Genomic DNA, 18370 nt, shown 5'->3' with positions numbered 1-18370 from the left:
TATTCATAGTCGGATCTACGTTTGAGACTGGCTTAAGCTTATCTGCAGATACTTCGCAGCCAATGAAATGAGTGCAATATAAATGCCATGCGTGTGGAAATTTTCGCTCAAACGGTGTAACCTCGTTAAACATTTTAGCATCTGACGGATCTCAATTTATATTTGTATACCATCATAAGAAAATAAGTGCATTTTACATTAGAAAATATATCTAAAAACTGAAGACTTCAAGCTGCAAAATAACCCCTGAATCACCTTATGGCCATTTCTCACGGTTGAGAAAACTGTTGAACAACTATTTGTGATATAATACAAAATGAAGATAAGCATTGCGTTGTACAAAATTTTTATTTATTTAACGATACTTTAGAGTCAGCTATACTCGGGGATTATACTTTCCATTAGGTACATTTCATTTGATCAGCTTTATCTCGTATTCTTCTTCCTCTTCGGCATTCGAAACGTATACTCAGACGTCATATCGTCGATGCATCAATCAACGCAAGACGCGATGAACTCCGTAGTCTCTCTTCGCCTCTTTTTTTCTCTCCCGTTTCTTAGAAAATATAAACTCAAGATTCCTCGGTGTACAAATAGTCCCCTTCAAAATCAGGAAGGTGTATAGCTATTCTCCCGTTCCCGGCCGGGCCTATTTAAGCACAGTCATTCCAAGGGGTGCGATCATTTCGTCTACGCTTTCTTTTCTAAATAGAAGAGCCGGTCCTCCAAACACTGTATCTTACAATCGCTCGCAACGTGCAAAGCAGTCTCGCAATACAGTAAGGAGAAGGGAGATAAGGAGAAAAAAAGAAAGAAAGTACGCGGTAATCCATACAGTCACAAGTCGGAACCCGGGGAAAATGAGGTCATATATAAAATTATGCCCATGTATATATATATATATATATATATATGTGTATATGTATAATCATATATGTCCACAACGAAAAAATATTGTTTACAAATTACAATGCAAGTACAATCGAATTAAATGCTTCTGATAGCACATGATATCGATATTTGAATTATATTGAAATGTAACATTATTTTTTTCCATCTAGACATATATGATCATATATATATGCAACCACATATATGGGCTAAATTCATATATGATTTTATACTTTAGATATCATTATTTTTTCCCGGGAAGTAACCAATAACCCGAGGGAGAAGGGGGGCAGTATTCAACGAGCCCAATCTGAACGTGTGTCTCGTGAACGTTACAAGTACTTCTCTCTCTCTCTCTCTATCTCTTTCGGATCAATCCGAACTTCCAGATTCCACGACGACCCGTTTTCTCCTCCATCTCTCTCTCTCTCTCTCTCTCGATTTTTTCACACGGTAACGCTTCTAAATCGCGAACTCGCCTCCGGATACGGCGGAGCGCGCCTCGAGGGCCGTCGTCCGGGCACGAACCGCGGAGCAGTAGGGAAGCGTACGCGTAGTATACAAGTGATTGGACCAAGTGAATCGCTCGTCGGCGCGCGTCGCGTCACACATCGCATTGAAAGAATATATGTACATTATACAATTTCCGACACACGGTACACGTTATTCTGAAATATAAACACTTTCTTACTCCGTCGATGAAGGCGCTTCGAAGTGGTGTGCTCTCGCGCGTTACAGGTGAGAACCATCGCGGGCGCCGGACGACGGCCTTTCTCGCATCCCAGAACGAGCTCGGCCGTGTTACAACGAGCTTATACAGCGCCGGATACTTTTCTCCCTTTTTTCTTCCTTTTTTTTTTGAGACGCGTGTGCGCATTACCGCGGACGCTAAGACACTCCCTTTAAGATTATACCGTTGTACTCCGTAGGATATATGTATATGTATATATATATAATATGTATATGTATCGTACAAAGCGTTCCGTTAAAATAATAATCGGCTAGAGGTCTAAGTCGCTAGCGTCGTCGGCAGATCATTGTCGCGCGTTGTGCTCCGTCTCGAGGAGACAGTCGCGCACGAGCATGCGGGCATGCTGGATGCCCATCTTCAGCCTCTCGGCCGCGCTGCGGCTACCCGCGTAGGACAGGCGAATGTCCCTGCCGAGCTCCTCGATAATCACCAAGAGTTGCGCGTACTTGCCCTGGCCCGGCACGCTCGGGAAGTTGATCGTGCTGGACGGGCTGGCCTGGGCCACTTGCACGGTCTGCACGTTCTGCAGGTTCCTGGGATTTGGCACGGTGATCACAGGTTCGGGTATACGCGGTATCTCCGGGATCTTGGGCGGCGGCGGCGGCGGCGGCGGATCGTTCAGCTTCGTTATCGTGATCTCGTTCAGCTTGGCCAGCTCGGTTAGCTTGGCCATCTCGGCCATCTTCGAGTACTCCGGCATCTTGGTGATGTCGTTCTGTATGTTCGCCATCTTGATCATCTCGTTCATCTTGCTCTTCTCATTCATCTTGGCGATCTCCTTCGCCATCTCGTTGATCTGCGCGATCTCGTTCAGCTTGGTGATGTCGTTGTTGTACTTGGCCATCTCCGTCATCTTCACCATGTCGTTCAGCTTCGCGATCTCGTTCATGCGCTGCACCTCGTTAATCTTCGCCATCTGCGACATCTTCATCATCTCGTTCATCTTCGCCATCTCGTTGATCTTGGTGATGTCGTTGTACTTGGCCATCTCCGACAGCTTCACCATCTCGTTCATCTTGGCGAACTCCTGCATCTTCATGTACTCGGTAGTCTTGGCGTACTCGGCCATCTTCTCCATCTCGTAACGCTTCGCCATGTCCTGCGACATCTTGTTCAACTCCGTCATTTTGCTAAACTCCGCGAGCTGGGCCATTTGAACTATGTGCTCAGGTACTTTGCCCCTCTCCATCATCTGCTTCAGCTCCGCCGATATCTTGTTCATATTCATCTCCGACATCTGGGCTATCGTGGCGGCGTCCGGCATCTTCGACAGCTCCGCGATCTTGGAGATCTCCCGGGCGAGGTTCTCGTCCAGGCAACGCTTCTTCTTGGCGCGGTGCCTGGCCATACGCTGGGCCTCCTGCATCCTTCTCAGTGCCGCTTGCTCCTCGGTCTCCTTAGCTCGGGCGCTCTTCATCCTCTCCGCAGCCGTGTACAGTCTAATAGCACGCTCCTCCGCTGTTTCTGACATTAGGTTCTCTCTCTAGCAGTCTCTGTGCTCTCGCATCTCCCTTTTACCTCCTCAAGGTAAGACCTTGTCTCAGTTCTGAGCACAATACATTAACATGAGTGACATCGACCTTATTCCCAGCGTGGGCTATCATCCTTACAGTTTATTATCTCAAGGGAAATCTAACAGTACGGATATATCAATATACGAGCCTGAACTCGTACCAACTTCTACCAGCCTCTTCTGCTCTTGGTGAATGCAAAACAGTTGTCAGTCTACTTATGCGCGAGACCACGGAGGTAGAAAGAGCGTCCTCATCGGTGAGCCAACTGCAACAGACAACAGCGTCGTGACACATCGATAACATGTTGCAACAGATAACGCAAGCAAAGGGCCTGTTTCTTTCTTAGCTGCACTGTTACTGAAACAGCAACTTCGTTGTCCTCACCTTTTAACACGTTCTTTAACGCTATGAACATGGACTAAGTTAGTCTCGCAGGTTTTCACGCTGAAAGCGTCGTCCCTATCTTCATTTCTCATCACATGCTGAAGGAAGACAGAGCGATAAGCTCTCGGCACGAAAGCGTGCAAGACGAAGTTAGCCTCGAGAGGCAAGAAGTGCGAGCTGCCAAGAAGGAACAGACCCACGGACTCTCGAGGCGAGCGAGATCGAAGCGTCGTCGTCGCGGATCAATCGTGTTCCTACCGTTATTGTTGGTTACGTCGGCGCGCTCGCGGACAAGCGATCCTCGGCTCCTCTTAAGACGAACGCTGCCTCGGCGTTGACGATGCGTGAATCGGTCGGCGGGAAAAACGATCCTCCTGCGGGTGCAGAATACAAGCGTGAGAGGAGAGCGCAGACAGGGGGGCCACGTCGTTGGGAATTTTTCGGCAGCACGTGCGCCAGAGAATAACCGACAAAGAGGAGTGCGTTTTCGAAACTACCTGCGCGCGTGTGTGACCACCGGCGACTAGTGGCGAGACGTGTGTGTGGTGTTACTCATACGTACGTACGTACACACACAAACACGTTTATTCGCTTACGCCACTATCGAGAAACTGTGTATACACACACACACACACAACACACATCAGTACTTCTTGATTTTGTGTACCGCGTCGTCACGCGCGACCACGTCGTAGCGTCCACCGGTGTGCTTGTGTAGTGTATGTGTGTATATATGTGGCGCGTGTGTGTCACTGTACGTGTCGCGTATCTCCCTCTCTTTCTCTCCGGCGACGAAAATTCGAAAGAAGCACCGTCGTCTCGTCCGCTAAGCGCATGCGCCGACAGCTAAGAACGCCGTCTTCTCTTTCGTCGCATACACATGTACACACATACGCAACCTCGCGCGGCTCCTCCACTCGCTCCTCTCGCCGCCGATCACAACAATGGCGGACGCAATTCGGCCGATCCGCTGAAACGCACCGTCCACCCAGCCGGGTGAGAAATCGCGCGCTCTCGAGCTCCCGCGTTGCGTCCGCGCGTACCTCGCGACCGGCCACGTCCGTCGGTCCGCCTCGTGTCGCGATCCGGTCGGCTTTTCCCGTGCTATTCCCGCGGGCGAGCGCACAAAAGCGGGGTATCGGCCGACACGTAAGATTTTCGTCCGAGGAGCCACTTTAAGGGGCCAAGCGGGGTCGTCGCCGATAGGCTGCGTGTGACGTGGTTGCGTTTATTGACCATAACCCCTTCCTATACTACCGTCTGCAACTTCACGACGGACAGGTGTACGACCTGCCTGCTAGAGGGATCGCAAAACTATTGACCGCGGCGCGGCGCCTTCGCACATCTTTCCGTATTCTCGAGGGCGAGAGGAAGACAGAGAAAGAGAGGGAGAGTGGCGTCTTCGGATACGTGTATGCGTACGTGAGTCGCGTGTGAGAGGGCAAAGCGAAGAAAAGGGAATCGAGACGGCGGACATCGATCGGGCGGAACGGCCCGTCTCGACGTCGATTATCGAGTGGACGAGACACCACGGATGTTTCCCTGCGAATTCTTGGGAATTTCGCGGCAGAGACGTGTTCCTGTTGCGAAAGGACTCGGCGGGAATAAACATCGTAATGTGATGGTGAGAACAAACCGTGACACTAATCTTTGAATATGTCTGTATATGTCTCGATCGACGTGACGTTGCGAATTCGAATGGATTCCCGATCGACGATTTTTTAGTGACGGATAGAATGATACTTGTTTCTGCTGGAGATTTAAAAAAAAAAACGTAATCATTATTCTTTGATTCTGACTGTAATGTAGAGGATAAAGTACATTTTTGCATCATGTGAAAAGTTTTGTAGGGATTGGTATTTTGTGGTCTGAGATTTAACAGAAAACAGAGACAGGATTGGTGAGCGTAATTTCTGTATATATATAAAATACTTTGTTTCAGATTGTACATATATATAAAGCTTAGAAAGGAATGATCTATGGCATACCGTACATATTATAGTACCTCTGAAGGAATTCATTAGTTCGAAGTGCTGTACAAAGTATATTATATAGATCCATCCTATTCAATATGTACATTTCATCTTACGAATACTATTTTCTTCTGTCGCTAGTCATTCTTCCTATGTATCTCTTCTTCAAACTTTGGTCATGGCTTGGATGGGAGTTATTTGTAAATAATTAAAATTTCAATACCTGAATAGCTTAAGCGGTACTGCGAATTTTACCTTTCTTTACACATTAAATTAATCTTTGGCAAGTTATTTCTTTTAATTGCATTTCTCTTGGGGCATAAATCTCTAGTTGTGCCTCTTTACCTGATCATCCTTGAGTAGTAGCGTGTAGTAGATAAAATCTATCTGTAATCTATATCAAAATAAAGTATATCGGAATTACAACAGGCCTTATCGATATCCTGAGCACGATAAAAGATTCATACGGTGAGATGAGAAACCTGAGACTAAATTTTGTTAGTGATTATTAATTCGTCCAGTCCCATTCTTCCTCGATGCTTCCATATCCTAAATCTGGCGACGTCTTTTCGCGTGATAATACCGACCACCTGTATGTGTGTGAACAAAGAATATACTTTCAATTAAATAAATACAGAAATACCTGACTCATTCAGTCAAGCTACACGGATTCTACCACGTTACCTCGTTTGTGTCATTCACCACTGGTAAATGGCGTAATCCTAACGCTCTGAACAGTCTGAAGGCTCTTGGCAGTGTTGCGGACTGCAAGGAAATGGAAAGTTTCAGAGGTTTCCACACGAGATGTCGTAACATATAATAATATAAAAATTACTAACGTGTTGTAACGTATACGGAGCAGGATTCATGAAATGTCTCAGATCTATCGTGAAGGTTTTCTCCTCGCTGGTGACAGCGACTTGCTCGATGGTTGGATACCTGGGATATTCTTTCCGAAAGATTTTGATGTCCAACGACTTGTCCCAAGACTCCGCGTACTCGTTGAATATTTTGTTTTGCAACAACACTATTAGCTGAGAACGCAGTATCAGACCACGGAATCGACCGTAAGTACTTATTTCACTCTGAAACGGTGAAGCCAAGGTCATGAAGCAAGCTCGAAGCACGTACATGAGATCGTACTTGATGAGGCCACTTGGAGACTACTGTAAGTTACCTGGTCGCTGCTCGGTGGATCGACTACCGGGAACCCGTTGTACGTAACGCACTTCAAAAGCTCGATGATGTGCCCCACATTTTCGACGGTCCTCAGGGTCACCACCGGATGACTCATAATTTCACTCGCGTAAATGTTACTCGACAACGGCGGCGGCTCCCACGGGATAAGCGGAATTCCGGCCATTTGCGTGTGAATGTCGTAAATTCCCTGAAGGAAACAAAGAGCTGAAGAGTCATCGAAAGTAGTAGGCGTGCACGTGCGTGACGCGAGCGCATTAATACGCGGACCAAGTGCCGGTTGGTAGCGTTCCTTTCAGCTGAACTGGCTGCGCTAATTCAGGAAATTCGACGCACACATTGAAGCGTACGAAACGTACAAGATTCTCACGCTTCAGGGCGCGTACATTTCTCAAACTGGTACCAGCCAGTTCATCTAAGATCAGATCCCAAATGTGTGTCGGCCAAAGTTTGAAGACGTACCTCGTTGAAGAAATCGCCGACCCACTTGGCCATTATAAGAACTACGATGACAGGCAGACCGAAGGATATACCTTGCGTAGCTTCTATCAGAATAGCGGTTAAACTAATCGTCATTCGGACCACCCCTCCCAATTGGGCGGCGGCACCCAGTAAAGCGTACTTGCCAGGATCCAGTACTACCTGCAACAGTACAAACAAATGAGAATGTGCAGTTTCGGGCGAATTATCTCGGATGATTTCAAGCTCGCGCGCTCTCTTACGCAATTCGGCCATATCTTCGCGAGACCCGATCCCATCAGTCTTCCCCATGCGGATCCGATCAACAAGGAAGGAATGAAAAGCCCGCTCGACATTGACAGGCCGAAGGTGGAAGCAGCAAGGAAAAAGTACAACACAACGAAAATGGCCAACGTCATGTCGTTGTGAGATCCTGTATTACGTACACAATGCACTTGTTATTTTATAGTATATTAGATGCACAAATTAATTCGGTGCCATTGCATTCAATGTCCTCTAATTCTGGTTCAAGCTTAAATTTTCTCTGTTTATATATACAAAGTGCAAAACGTGCTCGTGAGCACACGTACACACCGTACCTTTCGGATCGTGAAACAGAGATCGCACGCTGCTCTCCGGAGTTTGAAACCACAAACTCGCGACTGCGTTGTACTCTCCGCTCTTGCAGTACATCTGAACCGGATACTTGGTGGGGTCCTTGCCCAACGGCTTGCAGTCGTCGATGAAGTATATCATCAGGAAGCCCAACGTCGCGCTCAGTACCGCCACGGAGACAGCCTCCATTACTTTGAGCCACCTTCGTGTAACGAAGCGCAAACGGAAGCAGGTGATCTTGTAATTGACGTGATTCCAAAGCGCGCCAAGAAGGCCGCCGAGCGTGCCCATCAGCATGAACAATGGGATCTCGTAAACTTCATAGGGGATCGACCCGAATTTCCCCAGATTCGACAAGCCCGGATAGGAAAGATCGCCAGGATGACCGTGGTACGCACTCAGGACTATGTTTAGAGTGAACGTGGTGATCATACTGGCGAAAAATGTCCTCCACGTGAGGCTCTGATTGAAGAAACTAGTGCCTTCCTCTATACTGAACAACACTCCGCCTGAAATATTGAAACACGTACTTCTCTTGCTTGCAGCGACCAATCAAGTTATTATTATTACTGTTATTTAACTTTACAGAACATGGTTCTTCTCGTTTCAACGATTCTCACCGATCGGTGCTCCGAAAGCCGCCGACACTCCGGAAGCAGCGCCTCCCGACACAAAGTCTCGTTTCTCGTGGTCCTCCCTGAAGTATTTAAATATATTCAGGTCTTTTCTGAAGGTCGTACTCTTGCCCTGAGAAATTCCCGCGGCGACAACGGCGCCAGAATGTATCATAGGACCTTCCTACGCAGAGAAGACGAATATAGACGGAGTCTGAGGAGTGTCGGGAATCGACGATAAACTATTCACCTTGCCTCCAGCTAGACCTCCGACTACCGTACATATAACACCGATAGTTTTCACAGCCAGAGTCTTGATACGCACGACTCGTGGTACCTTGACACCGTTTAGGTAACATTTCACCTGCGGAATACCGCTCCCTGCGGCGACAGGTTCGACGTAGGCCACTAGAATAGCACCTATTAACACTGGAATTATATTCAAACCCAACCATATCGCATATGGCAACCAAAGGCAATTCTCCATCACACATTGGTCCACATCTGCTGTCTGTATAAGGTTAAATATAATGCATGCTACTTTGTGTGTCACAGAAGTGCGTTATGTGTGTGTATACATAAATGCAGGATACATTTCTTAAGAAAGCCATACTTCAGGTTGGATAATTCTTCAATCGACACATCTACGAAACATGCTATGAGAGCAGTGCAGATTCCTATCAAGAGAAAGATGAACCATCTGGCGAAGTTCTTCTTGACAATGAACTTGTAGCCCTTCTTCCTCTCTTCATCTTGTAAAAGGTAATTTTCGCACGTATCGTAATCTAAACTCTGAAAAAAAAAAAGAAACAAAGATGTAATTAATCCATGCGGCTGTGTTTTGTTTACCGTGCGAATCTTAAAGTTATACATTACTGGGGGAAGATAAGATAAAAAAAACATATGATATTAATACCCAATTGTACGTATTTTTTAAAGAGATCAAAGGTTTGTACGTCGATAACACTGCACGACTAATTGCGATGCTGCAATTACCTCGTAATTGGTTGACAGGAAGTTTGTCGCTCCTGGGGTTATGTCCCCGATATTCAGCCTCCTCGGGTTCTGACCCGAGATACCCTCCGCAATGTTGCATTCTCTGATACTGTTACTGATGATACTCTGCGAATAGTAGGGCGTTTCTATAAATACGGTTCCGCACGCGACATTCGCCAGCAGTCAACTTAAAAAACACGTTCTTATGCAAGTAACAAAACAAAAGGAAGATGACGAAAAGCGTGACAACGGAAACACGCTACTGCTTCCTGCTGCAGTAGGCAGCCCTTTCTTCCAACCAACTCACGCGAAATCGCACGCTGGTGTCGTCATTGGAGTACGACGCAAAATTATTCCTCGGCTTGATCAGCTTCTCACGATCCTCCTGGACGTACGTGTCGATGCTGCCCTCGTCGTCCCGATTAATCCCGACGACGCTCGTCGACGGATCTGTCATTTTCACGTGTGTGCGTGCGTGTGGTTAGGATTCCCTTCACCGCATTTTACTCAGCCTGTCGCGTCGTTCGTGAGACGATCGAAGTGCCGGAGAAACGTTTCTGCGCTATTAAATTTACATCCTGTCTATCGCGGAGGCATAGGCGAACGACGCGACGCGCACGATAGCTATGTGTACACAAGCTGACGCACATGAGGAAAAGATAGAGATCGTTCAACCGAATCGGAAACGGCGGTAGTGAACACGTGACAGGACGAGTGATTCATCACTGGGCGATTACGGAGGAACGCTAGCCAGCCACGACAGCGATCGACGAAGTCGATAAAGCGCGTCGGGGCGCGTCGATAAATGGCGCGCTTCTTGATTTTATCACGTGGCGACTGTAGATCTGTTCTTTATCGCTGAATTGGCTCAGATCTGCTTGCGGAATGAAACAAACAGGCCCAGGAGGAAACGGTGAGAGGAATGAGGAACGAGGAATTAAATATAGGGAATTAAAAATAAGCCGGTGTTTCAAAGACAATAATAGAGAATGAAAATATACGCTGAGAAAAAGATCCCTTCAAATTTACCAAGTTTTATTACATCCAAACAAACTTCATCATTGGCATGCTCCAAAGAAGCTAATGTTTCGATTATTAAGTACGATTGTGGGACTGAGAATATGTATCTTTATCTCAAATAAACAAAATTTAGTTAAAACGAAAGATAATTTTCTTACGAAAGAACTTTTCCAAGGAAATTATCTGTTTCATTTTACATATTTATCGTGACCGAATAATTTTATCTGGTTGAAAGATATTATTATCCATTCGTGGTTTCCTCGCCGGTTTGCCGTTCAAAAGTTCTGGCTCTCGACGTTCCTGACTTCGAGGAAAAGGGTGAACAGCGTGTGAAGGGCCTCCAGTCGGGCGCCGTCGCGCGCCGGTATGTCCAGGAGGTTGCAGGCGACGTCGACCAGCTGCGGCAGGCTGCACTCGAGGTCCGACAGGTCCACCTGCAGCTCGTTGAACTTCTCCTCCACCTGGGTCGGCCACTGCTGCATCAGTCCGTCGATGTCCGGCATCGTCCGGTTGATCTGCACCGCCGGCGGGTGCTTGCTCCGGTGCAGCTGATTCATGTCGTCGATCCACTTGTCGATGGACCTGCCGTTCCTCTCGGCGTCCTCGATCCGCTTGACTACCGCCTGCCGAGCGGCACCGGCGCTCCTCGAGTGGCTGCGCAGCTGCAGATGTAGCACCGCCGGGTCCGACTGGTCGGTACACGGCTCGTCCAATACCGTCAGGCCGATCTTATCCTCCACACCGTCCGGCCTGGGCACCTTTATGAAGGCGTCTATGTCGCCGACCGCCGGTATGTAGTCGGGAATGAACGGTATCAGCTTGTAGTTCAGCTCGATCCTCTGCGGCGTGTACCTGCGCGCGGTCGATCAACGCGGAAATCAGCGATACTCGTTAGAGTGATATCTTGTCGCCGATCATTGCCGTGTGAACTTCTTGTGAAGACGCCCGGAAGACGTTCTATCTTTTTTTAGACACAGATGGAGACTCTTTGACACCAAGACTGCCCAGTTAGTTTTCGAGCATAAGACCGGGGGTATGTAGAAAAACGTAAACAGTGAGATTTAATAAATATGTAATGTTAACTTTTTTATATTAGTATATATTGTGTACAAATAATATGTTATTTTCATTTAATATTTCTACGATAGTCCATAAAATTATTCCAATTTCAGCTAGTAAAACCGCCACTCGTATGTGAGTAACTGGGCAGTCCAAGCGTTAATAAAACAAACAAGTAGATAAATCTTGTCTTAATTTAAGCAAATTGGAAACTGGAAGCGAAAACAAGATGAATATGTCAAAAAGACTGAATATGGCTGAAAAAAGTAGGACGTCTCTCAGGCATCTTTAGAAGTTCGTGTTCAGTGGAGGATTTATATAGAAACTAGTGATGCTGAAGCATCAAAGCCTCCATTTCAACCCCTCCATTATCCCCCTTCTTTTCACCTATTTATAAATAATCAATGAGCCCTTGAAATAGTATTAACATTTCCTGAAAAGTCGCTATCCGCCACTGTATTGTTAGGATTTATTATGTAACTCGCCTTGTTATGTTTTGAAATAACTCCTTGACCTCCGTCGACGCCTCCAGGTTCTCGAATTCCTTCGGATTGTACAGGTCGACTGGTTTCGCAACATTTGTACCCTGTATGTCATCATCGTCGCTTTCCTCGCTGTCCGAGGGATCGCTACCGATATCTATCGGCTTGCTGAAGCTGAGTTCGTTGCCCGAATATCTGCGCATATATCAATACACAATAATATATGATTAAGTTCTCTCTCGATGTAAGAGAGCGCGAAGGCGATTTTTCTGAATTCACTTTGCTGTGTTTATAAATAAATTCGTGCGACACGAGGAGTAATTTATCAAGGGGAAAGAGGAGCCGACGCGATACAGTTTCCCACACAACGTTACAAATCGAATCGATTGACATGCTACTCGCATGGGTCACCTTCGAAAATCGTGTTTCCCGCGCGGCGAGCTCGACTCCAACGTGTTCGAGCTGTCACTCGTCAGTATGGCTTTCCTGCTCTTTCTGGAAGTGGAAGGCCTCAGATTCACAGGGCTCTTGATCTCCTCGGCGTTACGCACCACAATGGTCTCGTCGAACTTGTCGAACGGTGCCGGGACTTCGCGCCGCGTCTCCTCCTCGTCCTCGCTGCTCTCCTTAGCGTCCATCGTCGAAGAACGTCCATGAGCACGTCCTTCGACGATCGCTCTCAGGGTCTGTATGACGGTGGTGGGCGAACGGATGCACGAATTGCACGCTAGGAAGCTTGCAAATTGTTTGTTCGTGGTAGCGAAAAGAAAAGAAAAAGAAACGACACGTAAGTCGAAACTCCTATGTTCGTCGCATCGGCGCGCGGAGTGGGGGTGTGTTTCCCTGACGTTGCCATGGTTCTCTGTTTCAGGGTTCGATCGTTGCCTCGTCGGCTGTTCGACGAGCGTGCCGCACCACGAATATCGCGAATTAACTTTCTCAGTATCCCTGAAAAACTTAATATTTTCAATTTTAATTTCAATTTCAATGTCAACTTCAACTTCAATGTTAATTTTAATTTCAATTTTAATTAACTCCATTTCAATTTTAGTTTCGATTTTAATTTGAGTTTTAATTTCTTTACTTCGAACATTATCGATATAAAATGTAATGAATATTACTGTGAATAAACATTTACAAATGACAAAATTCCTTGAGAAAGAGAAATCTCGTCACATGACAGATATGTTTATGCCACTTGGATATTAAATCAACCGCATCTGATGACACGAATTAACGAGATGCGGGTGATGAATCAAATCCGTCGAGATATATTGCAACAATAAAATTGCCTTTTTCCTATCCTAATTAGCATTAGCATTTTACGATATCACATATAACATTTAATGTTTTAAATTTTCGCTGTTTGGTGAAATATTTTTTTTTATTTTAATAAATTTATCGTTGAAGAGATTAATAAAAATCGATAGTCGCGCGTCATAAAAGACCAAGAACGTCCGAAATTTTCGATAGTTCCCACGTAATGTTAGAATGACTTTCTCGCGACTTTCGCAACAGCATCCCGAGTTACCAGATTAGTCTCGGGTAATTCTCTACTTGGTTTACAAGTGATACTCTTCATCTCGTCGACACGGCAAATGTGGAAATCCCCGACCTCAATGACACGAATTAACGAGATGCGGGTGATGAATCAAATCCGTCGAGATATATTGCAACAATAAAATTGCCTTTTTCCTATCCTAATTAGCATTAGCATTTTACGATATCACATATAACATTTAATGTTTTAAATTTTCGCTGTTTGGTGAAATATTTTTTTTTATTTTAATAAATTTATCGTTGAAGAGATTAATAAAAATCGATAGTCGCGCGTCATAAAAGACCAAGAACGTCCGAAATTTTCGATAGTTCCCACGTAATGTTAGAATGACTTTCTCGCGACTTTCGCAACAGCATCCCGAGTTACCAGATTAGTCTCGGGTAATTCTCTACTTGGTTTACAAGTGATACTCTTCATCTCGTCGACACGGCAAATGTGGAAATCCCCGACCTCACTGACACGAATTAACGAGATGCGGGTGATGAATCAAATCCGTCGAGATATATTGCAACAATAAAATTGCCTTTTTCCTATCCTAATTAGCATTAGCATTTTACGATATCACATATAACATTTAATGTTTTAAATTTTCGCTGTTTGGTGAAATATATACAATTTGGTTTTCAAATTAATACTGCGTTCTTCATGGACTTGTGGACTCTCCTAATTTATTTCCTTAGGAAACAAGCCCGCGAACAACGCGGTGTTAACTCGAAAACCAAATCAAACGTAGATGTGCAAATTGATTCGGTGCCTTTTTTCACGAAATTCAAAGTTTACTTACAAAAAGTCAAGTACAAGTTTGATGTTCGAGATAATTTCCATTATTTTCTATGACTTTGCTCCATCTATCGGGCAGCTGATGAATGCCCTCGCGGAAAAAACTTGGCGGTTTTGACTCAACAAAGTCATCAGTGCTTTTTCGAATCTCGTCGACTGTTTTAAAACGCGTATCCGCCGGATGATGTTGAAGCGACCGAAATAGGTGGTAATCCGACGGGGCTGGATCTGGCGAATAAGCCGCGCGTGGGAAAATTTCCCAGCCCAATGTACAGATAAGATCCTTCGTCTCTTTTGCGGCATGCAACTTTCAAAGCACTTTCAAATCAGCGTAGGGCGGGGAAAAAATTTTAATTTGAAGTTAAAAAAATTTTAATTTTAAATTTGAAGCGTTACAAGATTACAAATGTAAAAGCACCGAATTAATATATGATAATTATACCATTTATACTTTATATTTATTTACACTTGTAATTTCCACGTTCCTTCCTCTGCGTTCACGTAAGAACGAAGAGTGCGACTCGAGGCCAATCTAATAAAGAGCGAGTAGAAATGTCGCGTTACGACATGGCTGTAATAAATCATGGTCAATTTACTCAAGTCGATTCGCGTGAATATAATCCAAAGAGGGAAAGAGAGAGAGAGAGAGAAATAGACACTGTCCGCGACGATAAATGCAGCTATTGTTTTATGATAGATAAAATAGACAAAAGCAATAAACCGCTCTCTCGCAATCCCTTTATCGCTCGATAACGTACGCGCCAAAAGGTCTAATCTCCGAATGAGCGAGAAAAAAATTGCGGAATCAGTCGGTGAGAAACTGCGAACGTAATAAAGCGTTTATTAACGTCGTTTAAAAAGTCGTTTTACAAACACCCGCGATCCCGCCGATATATGCGCGCGCGGACATCGCCGTGAGAAAAGATACCGGATAAAAATAAAAACCGTTTCGGAAGAGGAGAGACGCGATTGTGAAGGACCGCGTCGAAAAAACGATATAAACAGCAACAAGGAAAATCGTTACATTTATGTACGCAGCGTTGAACAACGACTTGTTCTGCGCTGAATTCAGTGGAGCGAATCCAAAGGATGTTTATCCTGTCTGAACCTGTTCTAACTGGAAGAATATTTGCGCGTAGACCGCATCAAGGACTTTCAGCAAAACTTGATCGAGCTGATCGATGAATAATAATAAAAATTCAGTGCCACTACTAGTTCTAGTTTCCAGTTTTATAATTGTTATCATTCAAGTAATCGATAAGTTAATATGTGTAACAAGATAGAATAAGTGATACTCGACTGACAACAATTTTAAATTGTCTATTAGCTTAATCCCAGCTAGTCACACTTATTTTCAAATCTTTAATTCGTCACGTTCCGTTCGATTTTGCCACCTCGTCATTTGCCTTATAATTAATATTTTTAAGCTTGTATTATGGAAATATAATCTAAATAAGATTTATGATATCAGTTTATGAGGGTTATGATATCAGGTCGATAAAATTATTTCGGTTTAAACTAAACTTATTATTATAAGAAAGAAAGTGTTTTCAGTCTTGCAAATGCCGTTTAAGAAAAAGTAATGTTCGTTCGTTGCACATCGGACATTTTAAGAACAAAAAAATAGTATGCCATATAAAATTAGAAAATCGAAAAAAGAAACGTTCAGCGGTTCATTGGACCAAATGTGACGAGCTAAGGTTAATTCGATTTCAGACTATTGAAAATTCGAGTAAAAATAATTGTAATAAAAAAATTGGAATAAAAAGTTAGACTATTGCAAATTGGAATTTGAGCATATGATGAATTTGACTAACACGAGCCAAGATCGAAACTATTTGCTCCATCAAATTCTGACTTCTCATTCGGAATCTTTAGAGTGACTCAACTAAGTTAAACTCCGATTAAGTTAATCGACGAGTTTAAGTTGTTCTTATCAGTCAGATGTTATTTGCTCTACTTTGTTGTCACAGATAGGAATGAACTTGCCGATTATTGTTGAGCAATAAGTTACAGAACTGAGAATTGGCTTTGACAATCCTTACTATCGTTCATCGACTGGCTTAATCGAAAGTTCGGTAGAAAGCCACCTTTAATCTCCGATACTAGCCTGATGTTAGTTTTACGATTCCTTCAGACAGAATGGAACAAGTATCGTTTGTATTTGCCCCAGTAGATTTAACGCGGGACGAATTGTCGTCCATGGGTGTACAAAGATAATCGAAAATCGCCGGTCGATCGGGCGAGTTTCTCTGAATAAATCGCAGCTTTCTTTCCCGACGAAGAAGAAGGAGGAGGAGGAGGAGAAGGAAGACAACCCTCTCGTCTCGGTCGGGAAATATCGTTGAACTGCTGACGGGTCTCTTCGTGTTGCGTACAACTGCGATTTCTCGTCCTCGACGACCTCCTCTACACGGGATACTTCCCGTAGACGTGGCCGCTCCTGGTGCGCCTCATCAGCCATTCCCGGGGCATCGTCTGCACGACGAGGCGGCTCGATTGCGTCCTGACGCAAGCGCGAGGACACTTCGGACGGTCGGAGCGCGCCTTGTGATTCGAGAGTCTCGGCTCTGCAAGAAACGAGGAAAAGAACGGGTCATGCAAGAAGACGCACCTTTTCCCGAATCGCTTTCACCGAATCGCGAATTTTGCAATGAACGCATCGCAACTTACGACATTTATAGGAGGACTTATGCGAGGCGGAAAACCCTACCTGCTGCGGACGCGCTGCTTCTCGACGGGCGAGAAATTCTCTGCCTCTCGGTGACGACGACGTCTCGTGAGTCAACGGAGTTGTCGCAGGAAGCGTGATGACACCTGACGACCATCCGCGAGCTCGTGGGCTTCCGGGGCCAGCAGGACGTCGCTTCGGCGTCATAGGACATCGGAGTCCTGCGGTCACAAAGACGGGTCTCTTAATTTAGGCTCGCAAGCGAGCTAATTTTCCTCGGTGAGCTTTGGGAAACACACACGGCTGAGCGAGAGAGAACTCACGGCTCGATTCGTCGAGCCATCTCGTTCTTCGGGGAATTCGCGGAGAGGATCATGAAGGCGAAGATGAGCCCGCAAACTGCGAGGAGCACGACGACGTCGGCGACGGGACCGGCTGGCTGCGGCGCGACGCCCCGTATCTTCAGGTTCGCGTGGTCGAGATCCTCCTCCGCCGGCGCGAGCCACGTGAACTCATGGAAAATGAAGTCCTGCGACAGAGAGATTCTGTTTGCTGGTTTTTCATTTCCCTACGCGGTAAAAAGCATTTTGCACTTATGTTAAAATCGGTCCTTGTTGCAATTTTTGTGTTGAATCGTTAACATACTCGTGTTTTAACGTATTGCGTTTATGTATCCCAACATTTTGCGTTGCGCCGATTTTCAACGTGTGTAAATGTTAAAATAATATCTTGTATTTTAGTGTCGATTAACATATTAATTTTATGTTAATTATTAACATAAGAGAAAGGAAGGTTTGCGTAGTTCGCCGGCCAGAGAAACTCGACTCTGTCGAAACGATAAAATGCGCACGATATATTGACGTAAGTAATAAGTAATAATGCGATAAGCAATATCGCGCTCCGTTGTTTTTTCTTTGGCAATTTCCCCGGGTAGTTACGTCTCATTCTTTCCGGGAGAAGACATACTCGCAGGAATATCAGAATTTGCTGGGCGATCAGCTGGACGAAGTGATACGCGTCCCTTAGATTGTCCATCGACCATCGCCAGCCGCCGATCATCTTCGGGCCGATTAGATTTTTCCTTTTTAGAAAATATGCGCGACTATTCGCCGTGTCATCTCTCGCCGGGAAACACGTCGCCCTACGATCCGCTGACTGGAAAAATTTGACAGCAGGCGACGACGGACGAACGGATAGTCTTTTTTTTTTCACAGAAATCGCATCTTCGACACTTGTCTTCCTTCCTCAAGCTGTCAAAATGACAGATCGACCGAATAATAATAAACAGTCACAATCCAGACACGTGAACAATTAGGATGACCGAAGAGAGAGTTTTAACTTAATAAAAATGCAAGATGTAAAATAAGAATGTAAGATAATAAAATTTAAAAAAGTATAAAAAT

At 45.1% G+C, this 18370-nt stretch overlaps 4 protein-coding genes and 1 long non-coding RNA gene across 7 annotated transcripts; 1 reads left to right on the top strand and 4 right to left on the bottom strand.

Annotated features, from left to right (window-relative positions):
• Positions 1–1741: 1741 nt before the first annotated feature.
• LOC106745377 (shootin-1) lies at positions 1742–4512 on the bottom strand. 2 transcript variants are annotated; one of them, XM_014620937.1, is made up of 4 exons: positions 4431–4512; positions 3799–3914; positions 3317–3421; positions 1742–3188 (listed from the first exon to the last, which is right to left on the bottom strand). In XM_014620937.1, the coding sequence occupies exon 4, from the start codon at positions 3111–3113 to the stop codon at positions 1926–1928; it is 1188 nt and encodes a 395-aa protein (XP_014476423.1). In that variant the 5' UTR covers positions 3114–3188; positions 3317–3421; positions 3799–3914; positions 4431–4512; the 3' UTR covers positions 1742–1925. The 2 variants fall into 2 exon arrangements, with proteins under 2 accessions (XP_014476423.1, XP_014476422.1); XM_014620936.1 differs by having other exon boundaries at positions 1742–3421.
• Positions 4513–5072: 560 nt separating this feature from the next.
• LOC106745379 lies at positions 5073–5939 on the top strand. The gene is made up of 2 exons (XR_001374520.1): positions 5073–5164; positions 5483–5939. It is a non-coding gene; the product is annotated as an uncharacterized LOC106745379 (long non-coding RNA).
• On the bottom strand, positions 5572–10254 carry LOC106745374 (H(+)/Cl(-) exchange transporter 7). 2 transcript variants are annotated; one of them, XM_014620934.1, is made up of 13 exons: positions 9702–10254; positions 9395–9520; positions 8992–9190; positions 8649–8902; positions 8405–8582; positions 7769–8293; positions 7433–7602; positions 7173–7352; positions 6691–6900; positions 6353–6598; positions 6198–6278; positions 5996–6103; positions 5572–5907 (listed from the first exon to the last, which is right to left on the bottom strand). In XM_014620934.1, the coding sequence occupies exons 1-12, from the start codon at positions 9849–9851 to the stop codon at positions 6002–6004; spliced, it is 2421 nt and encodes an 806-aa protein (XP_014476420.1). In that variant the 5' UTR covers positions 9852–10254; the 3' UTR covers positions 5572–5907; positions 5996–6001. The 2 variants fall into 2 exon arrangements, with proteins under 2 accessions (XP_014476420.1, XP_014476419.1); XM_014620933.1 differs by having other exon boundaries at positions 5572–6103; positions 9702–10253.
• A 174-nt stretch (positions 10255–10428) lies between these two features.
• LOC106745378 (intraflagellar transport protein 46 homolog) lies at positions 10429–12726 on the bottom strand. The gene is made up of 3 exons (XM_014620938.1): positions 12367–12726; positions 11959–12150; positions 10429–11266 (listed from the first exon to the last, which is right to left on the bottom strand). Exons 1-3 carry the CDS (start codon positions 12591–12593, stop codon positions 10690–10692), a joined length of 996 nt encoding a protein of 331 aa, XP_014476424.1. The 5' UTR covers positions 12594–12726; the 3' UTR covers positions 10429–10689.
• Positions 12727–14697: 1971 nt separating this feature from the next.
• LOC106745327 lies at positions 14698–18026 on the bottom strand. The gene is made up of 4 exons (XM_014620839.1): positions 17934–18026; positions 17291–17535; positions 17010–17188; positions 14698–16866 (listed from the first exon to the last, which is right to left on the bottom strand). The coding sequence occupies exons 1-4, from the start codon at positions 18024–18026 to the stop codon at positions 16706–16708; spliced, it is 678 nt and encodes a 225-aa protein (XP_014476325.1). The 3' UTR covers positions 14698–16705.
• Between the last annotated feature and the right edge of the window lie 344 nt (positions 18027–18370).

The sequence above is a fragment of the Dinoponera quadriceps genome, unplaced genomic scaffold (genome assembly GCF_001313825.1).
Source record: "Dinoponera quadriceps isolate SergipeBrazil2010 unplaced genomic scaffold, ASM131382v1 scaffold1609, whole genome shotgun sequence".
In the NCBI taxonomy this organism is placed as follows: Eukaryota; Metazoa; Arthropoda; class Insecta; order Hymenoptera; family Formicidae; genus Dinoponera; species Dinoponera quadriceps.
The sequence above is the reverse complement of the archived record's forward strand: the minus strand, read 5'-3'. Positions and strand labels throughout refer to the sequence as shown.